The sequence below is a fragment of the Chelonia mydas genome, chromosome 5 (genome assembly GCF_015237465.2).
Source record: "Chelonia mydas isolate rCheMyd1 chromosome 5, rCheMyd1.pri.v2, whole genome shotgun sequence".
In the NCBI taxonomy this organism is placed as follows: domain Eukaryota; kingdom Metazoa; phylum Chordata; order Testudines; family Cheloniidae; genus Chelonia; species Chelonia mydas.
The window spans coordinates 36,139,924-36,147,762 of record NC_051245.2 but is presented as its reverse complement, the minus strand read 5'-3'; the positions used below and the strand labels follow the sequence as shown (position 1 = coordinate 36,147,762).

At 43.8% G+C, this 7,839-nt stretch overlaps 1 protein-coding gene across 1 annotated transcript; it reads left to right on the top strand.

Annotated features, from left to right (window-relative positions):
• Positions 1-458: 458 nt before the first annotated feature.
• Positions 459-6,865, top strand: PLK2 (polo like kinase 2). The gene is made up of 14 exons (XM_037902841.2): positions 459-735; positions 1,408-1,515; positions 1,659-1,775; positions 1,961-2,090; positions 2,357-2,444; positions 2,840-2,935; positions 3,191-3,389; positions 3,484-3,631; positions 4,140-4,237; positions 4,884-5,007; positions 5,289-5,529; positions 5,643-5,772; positions 5,865-5,975; positions 6,111-6,865. The coding sequence occupies exons 1-14, from the start codon at positions 511-513 to the stop codon at positions 6,300-6,302; spliced, it is 2,007 nt and encodes a 668-aa protein (XP_037758769.1). The 5' UTR covers positions 459-510; the 3' UTR covers positions 6,303-6,865.
• The last annotated feature ends 974 nt before the right edge of the window (positions 6,866-7,839 follow it).

The window sequence follows — 7,839 nt, the reverse complement described above, 5'->3', positions numbered from 1 at the left end:
GCCACCGCTGCCGCGTTTCCCTGCACGGGATGGGCAAGGTTGTGTGCCTGGGACATGACCGATGGACTGGCCGGGCCCATCCCAGCCCTGCACCCGTCGGCTCCAGGCCCCGGGTCAGTGGCTTGGCTGCGGATTTTCTGTCGCTGGGCAGCTTGCTCCTGGGGAACGGCGAGGCGGAATGGCGCCACCCAAATCTGCCGGAGTACGGGAGGGAGGGCCCCCCCCCCATTGCAGGGGCGGGGATCAGGGGCGCTGGTGACACCCACGGGGATTGCCCCCCTCACACACGGCGGGCGGGCGGGCGGGCGCGCGCGGCATTTAACTCGCGCTCCCAGGCCGGCAGCTCGCGCGCAGGGCAGCAGCAGCGGGCGGGCTAGAAGGCGGCGCTTTGTGACGGAGGCGGGGTTCGGGGCGGAGCCGCCGCCGCCGCCGCCTGCGCTATAAGGGGCGCGTGCGGCGGGCGCCCCGCGCAGTGGTGAGCGGCGGGGCCGGGCGCGAGTTGGGCTGGCGATGGAGTTACTGCGGACTATCGCTCAGCAGCCGGGCGGCGGCCCCAGGGCGGGCGAGCCGGGGCCGGGGCCGGGCAGAGCTTGCGGCGGGGAGGCGCGGCGCAAGAAGCCGGTGGAGGAGCAGCCGCAGCAGCATCACCACCCGCAGGCTGCCCCCGAGGTCTCCCGGATTATCACCGACCCCGGCACGGGCAAGCGCTACTGCCGCGGCAAGGTGCTCGGCAAGGTAAAGGAGCGGCGCCTGCAGCCTCCGCCTCCCGGGCTCCGGAAAGCGACTCGCCCCGGGGAGCAGCCAGCCCGGCAGCTCCCTGCTCCCTTCCTGCACCGGCAGCGGGGCCGAGCGCGGCATGGTCCTCCCTCGAGCCCGGCAGCAGTGTCCTGTCCTGCCCCACCCCTTTCCCCCTGCATGTCAGTTCGCGTGGTCACCTGCTGCATGCTGCAGATCCCCCCTTCGGCAGCCGCAGGCCCGCCTGTGTGGCTGGCTGCCTTGTCGGACTCGCTCGGATATAGCGCGGTGGAAGTGATGCCCTGTGACTGTCTAAATCGGGATCGGATCTCCTTGTCTGTGTAAACGGGAGCGTGTGAAGCATGCTATGTTACACTGGCCCTTTCTGCCCCACCACTTATCCCTGGATCTCCCCTTTCCTCCGTCCCTAAAATTGTGTTTTCTCATGTCATGTCTCTAAAATGGCTTTGATTTGGGAGCTGCCCTCCTCCCCCCACACAATGAGGTGGGGGTCTGTCTGCTACCGAAATGCCCAATGTGGAGGAAATTACACCAGCCCCCTACTCTTGCAAGCTTCTTGAACAATTAGACCCAGCAGATGACTGATTAAATGAGGAACCTCTTTCATACCAGGCTTAATTGCATTTTTTTTTTTTTGGTTTATCTCTTTAGGGTGGATTTGCCAAATGTTATGAGATGACTGATTTAACAACGAACAAAGTCTATGCTGCAAAAATCATTCCTCACAGCAGAGTAGCTAAACCTCATCAAAGGGAAAAGGTGTGTGCATGAGTGACTCTTGTTTAAAAAATCTCTTTGTGTGCTGCATGGCCCTTCCCTCTTTAGAAATGTCTGCTGGCGTTAGCAGTCTCCTCAACCAAGGTTGCAAGGCTAATAAGCTTTTCTTGTGTCTTGTGCTTTAGATTGATAAAGAGATTGAGCTGCACAGAATGCTTAATCACAGGCACGTTGTACAGTTTTACCACTACTTTGAGGACAAAGAGAATATTTACATTCTTCTGGAGTATTGCAGTAGAAGGGTGAGCATCAGCTGGGAGAAATTCAGTATTCGCTTACCTGGGATCTGCAACTAATGTAAATGTATAATATGTGAAAGATTTCTCATAGCTTTTTTGGGGGGTCATTTTGCCTTGCTTTTTCGTTAAAAGTGAAACCTACTTGAACTTTAATTCATCTCTTTGTGTGTTCGATTTTTTTTTTGTAGTCTATGGCTCACATCTTGAAAGCAAGGAAGGTATTGACGGAACCAGAAGTGCGATACTACCTCAGGCAGATAGTGTCAGGGCTAAAATATCTTCATGAACAGGAAATCTTGCACAGAGACCTTAAACTAGGTAAGTCATTTTTTCCCTCATTGATTGCAAAAAAAAAGCACTGCTTCCAGCACTGGGGCACTTAGCAGACTTATAGCTCAATTGATAGAATCACTTCTGTCTTTTTTTTTTTCTACAATGGAAACCTGGAGCACTTAAGTAATGACATTAAGTATTCATAAAAAAAGCTTGGCTATCTGCTGGCTTTTGCTAGTGTGACTCAGCATTCGTGGCTAATGCATCCCTATCTTGCCAGGAAGGGATTCACTTTTTTTTTTTGTGTCTAGGCAATTTCTTCATTAATGAGGCCATGGAACTAAAAGTAGGCGACTTTGGTTTGGCAGCAAGGTTGGAACCGCTGGAACACAGAAGGAGGTAGGAGCCTCAAGAATGTTTAAGGGACAGCATTAATCCAAAAATTTAAAAATTAGAGGAATCCAAAGACCAGCAACCACTGCAGGGGTCAGAACTTTTCCCTCCTGTAAAAGCACTGCAGTATGTGCTGGGAGGCTTATTGCTCTGGACACTTAGATACTGGCCAATGCCAGAGGCAGGATGTCTGACTCAGTGTTGCCATGATGTGCTTCGTATGGCTCTTCCTGTATATTGAAGGCTAAATAGGAATGTTGGTAACAGTGATGCACACTGTTTTTTTGAGAGCTTCTAAACTCCTGCCCAAATCTAATGGAGGGGGTAAACTGCCCTATGGAAACACCCCTACATTTCTTCTCCGGGTTGATATATTGAGTCCTGATCTCTTTGGTTTGCAGAACAATCTGTGGCACACCAAATTACCTCTCTCCAGAAGTCCTCAACAAACAAGGACATGGATGTGAATCTGACATATGGGCCTTAGGTTGCGTAATGTAAGTATCACTTCAAAGACTCAAAGCTGTCTTGATAATATAACTTGGATTAGCCTTAGGGCTCAGAGGCAATGACTGGGTGAACACAATGCCTGAAGTCTGCCTAACCTACAAATATAACATGAATTATTAAAGCAACCTTCTTGCTAAGAAATGGGCTGCTAATTTCAAGTGACTTTAAAAAAACCTCCTATATTTTGAAGTGTTTTTGCATTTACTCAAGTACTGAGAGCCTCTTTTATTCCTCTTAAACAGGTACACAATGCTGTTAGGAAGACCTCCATTTGAGACGACAAACCTCAAAGAAACCTACAGATGTATAAGGGAAGCAAGATATACTCTACCATCATCTCTGTTGGCACCTGCAAAGCACTTAATAGCTAGCATGTTGTCAAAAAATCCCGAGGACCGGCCCAGTTTAGATGATATAATTCGACATGACTTTTTCTTACAGGTTTGTACTGTGTAGCTTTCTGGTCCAGAACATTGCATTATTCTAAGTGCACATCAGTCTTCTAAGTATTGGCTTCTACATTTCATTTCTACAGGGCTTTACACCAGATCGACTCTCCTCTAGCTGTTGTCACACTGTTCCTGACTTCCACTTGTCAAGTCCAGCTAAGAATTTCTTCAAAAAGGCAGCTGCTGCTCTCTTTGGTGGTAAAAAGGAAAAAGCAAGATACTTTGATGCACATAGTAAGTATATTAGAATTATACTCTTGTATGTAGCTTGCTTACACTTGGTGTCAACTAGGGATACATCTACAAGATGTAAAAACAGCATTTGCATTTACCCAAGTATAATATTGTAAACTGTTAATTTACATCATCGAACTATCTTGTCCTTGTCATATTCGTATTGATCTGCATGCCACTAGGTGTAGGCAGATGTAGCCCATAGTCTACATCCCCAATTTACATAGGGAAATGTTTCTTATAGTATACCGGCAAGCTTTTTATATGGCCATAATCTACTGTTTCTGTTTAACTACAGTTAGTCTCAAGGTAGAAATGCCATTATACGTAATATTTGCCAGAAGTATGCTGCAGGTGGGAGAGAATGCCCTGCAAGAAGAGAGGGAATGAATGAGTTGTTTACACATTCCATCTTTGTTTGTAGCTAACATTTTTGTGGGTATTTATAGTATTAGGCATCGTGTAAACATTTTTAGATATGATAAATATTTGGTTTTTTAAATTACAGATAGACTAGCTAAAGAGGACGAAGAAATCTACAAACTTAGACATGATTTGAAAAAGACCTCGATAACCCAACAGCCCCACAGACACAGAACAGATGAGGTATAGTCAAACTGATTTACTACTACCCGATCCCATTGTAGTTCCTGATACATGGCACGAATTCATAATTGAGATTTATATTCCCTAACCACGCTTAAATGATTAGCAGTTATATGGTAGTGACTGTTGTAAGAGGGCTTAAGCATGTTTGCCACGCTGGTATGTAATAGCCTTTAATATTTGTATAGAGTGTCTCTACATCTTTTGAGAATCTAGCTTTATCTGTGCTCCATTCTGCACAAATTTTAAAGGGATGCTGCTAGGCATTTCTCTCAATACTCCAAATATAAGGATTTGGTTATTATAAAAATGTAAGTCTTCATAGAATGTCAATGAAGTTATTGGGATTTTAATGTTCACATGCAGTGTGTGCAACCCAAATGCTGCAGCATTTTGTGGGTTCATGAAAACTAGAGTAACCAGTTTTGCTACATTGTCCAGGCTTTGTGAAATGCAAGACATAAACAGCATAAATAAACTACATGTTTTTGTCCTGATGCTTCCTTCATACTTGTTAGGAAGCAGACACCAGATCTCCTAAAATTATTTAGCTGTCAATTGATCCTGGCAATGCCAGTCTTTAATATGAGAGCTATACAACTTGACTTGCCTTATTGATTCTTAACTATATGATTTCTTCTTGTAGGAGACCCAGCCTTCTAACACTACAGCAGCCAAACCTGGCACTCTAGCAGAGACCAAGCAGATTGGAGACTCCATTCGAATGATAGTTAGAGGAACTCTAGGAAGTTGCAGCAGTAGCAGTGAATGTAAGTACAACATTAATGGAGTTCAAGATTGGATTTTCCTGTTAAATCATAACATGCAAAACAGTAAAAACAAGCTTCAAATAAAACAGTGGATTTCAGCCTTAGAACACATTTCTTCCCATTCTTAAAACTAAATGTTGGTTGCAGTTCTTCATTCTGAAAGAACTAAACCTTAAGAGGCTGACAAAACTGGATTTATTTAGACTAAGGTGTAGATAGTTCAGGATTTGGCAACACACCCACCATCTGCATAATGTAACAGTTCTGCTCTTCTTTTTCAGGTTTGGAAGACAGCACCATGGGAAGTGTTGCTGATACAGTTGCAAGGGTACTGCGAGGATGTCTTGAGAATATGCCAGAAGCAGATAGTATTCCCAAAGAACAGCTGACCGCATCTTTCCAGTGGGTTACAAAATGGGTTGACTACTCAAACAAATACGGCTTTGGTTACCAGCTGTCAGACCACACTGTGGGTGTTCTTTTCAACAATGGAGCACACATGAGCCTCCTACCAGACAAAAAGTAAATGCCTCCAAATGATTAGAGATTGACAATTCACTAAGTTGAGTCTGCCTTAAATTTTATGCTTAAACATACCTGTAATTGTTGGGTTTATTTTTTCCCTTGTCCTGCAGAACAGTCCACTACTATGCTGAGCTAGGCCAGTGCTCTGTCTTTCCAGCTACAGATGCCCCTGAACAATTCATCAGCCAAGTAACTGTTCTGAAATACTTCTCTCACTACATGGAGGAGAACCTCATGGATGTAAGTACAACTCAGATTCTGAAAGGCCACTGAAGGCAATGAACGTGCAGTAAACATGAACTGACATGGTGGCTTTGCTCTTTTTTTCTTAGGGAGGGGATCTGCCCAGTGTAACTGATGTTCGCAGACCCAGGCTTTACCTCTTACAGTGGCTAAAATCTGACAAAGCGTTAATGATGCTCTTCAATGATGGCACACTTCAGGTAAATACTTCAAGGATGGTGCTGAGTAAATGTGTGCCTGTGACACTGTTGTGCAGGTGAACTTGTGACTTTCCTTTAGACTCCTGCATCTGAAGGTTGACAGGAGAAAATGAATAACAATTCTCTTTTTTGCAGGTGAACTTTTACCATGATCACACAAAAATAATCATCTGTAACCAAAATGAGGAGTATCTCCTTACCTACATCAATGAAGATAGAATATCAACAACATTTCGACTGACAACACTTCTGATTTCTGGATGTTCATTGGAACTAAAACACAGAATGGAATATGCACTGAACATGTTGCTGCAAAGATGTAACTGAAGGACAGACTCTTAAACCGAAAGGATTCTTTTCACTGTGAAATCTACAGTGGAGGCAGTGGAGCGACTAGTATGTTGATGATGGATGAGTGGTGGTACGAAAACTATACTCAGTGTGCTGGGCTGGGACCAGACAGACCTAATCCTACTTTGTTGGACTAATGAAACAGTGTGACAAGAAGTTCTTTGGAATAGACCTTTCTTGCTTCGCACATGTTTAAAGGCTTGACTTAAGTTCAGCAGAGTGACTTCTGGTTCTGTAGGGAGCAGTTCTGATGGAGGACTTAAAACTGTGAATATGCTTTGGGAAGGGGAGGGGAAGGAGAGCTCCATGTTGTGGAATAGCTGTAATGAGCAGGTTTTGGCTGCTTAAAACTGTGAACTATGGCCATAACTTCTTCCTTATTTTTTCAAGAACTAGCCACACTTGTGGCTGGCAAAGTGCATTCCTTGTTAATAATTTTTTATTTATTACAGCCCAAAGTCAAGTATTTATTACACAACTTTTTGGACCTTGATATTTTAAATATACATTTGTTGGCAATAAAGAATGGAAAAACTGAACACTCTCCACTCATTTCTTTAATATGCAATTTAAGATCCTCTGCTCTGCATCAATAAAACAAACTTGCTGGATTGCTTTCCTAAAACTATCTCTAAAAAAGATACACAACTTGAGCCTTAATCGGCTCAAAAGCTTAAAACTACAAACCCATAACACTAAGCATGAAATGGGAAAGCTGTTCATCCAAATAGAGAAAATGATCATATGCTTCAATATTCTGTCAAAAGGTAAATTTTACCACCACTCTTCGGCAGAAGTCTGATACAATTCGAAGTTGTTGATGGAGTTGCAAAATAATTGTGCAGATCTTGGCTCTATTTCTACATTAGTAGTATAACTAAAAACAAGAGAGGCCTTCAAGAGACATCATGCCAGGAATTTAAATGAATTCTTGCCATTAATTAGAACAGGCCTTCCTCTGAAGGGTACTCAGTGGAATTGTACATTGCTGTTAAAGTCAGAGTTCATTGTGAGTAAACTTCCCATCTTTCACAATGGATGAAAACTCTTGGTATTGGAGGCGGGAGGCTTGAGTTATTCCATGAAAACTCAAACACTAGAATCTCTGGACCATGTGTATCACTTAGCTTTTTAGACATGACTAGGCATGTTTCTCTTCCATCATGCTTGAGTGGCTATTTTCTGACTAGTTAAAATAAAACCCCATTAAGTATTTAACAAAAATGTAGGGAGGAAGAAGCTACTCTAGCATAAAACATAGTACCCAACTTTTTGGCTGAATTTGTCAAAATTAATAATGCAGCTAATTGAACATTTTTTAACCAAAACAATTTTTATATGTCAAATGTGCAATATTGGCATTTGGTGTCTTAAGTTTCCCTGGATGTGTAGTATTCACTTCTTCATATCTTGGTTACATGTACAGAACCTAAGTGCTCCAAAATGGCTGGGGGAAAACTCTTGCCATAGAAAACTGTACATTGCTGTTAGCTTTGTTAAATATTTCTGTCCT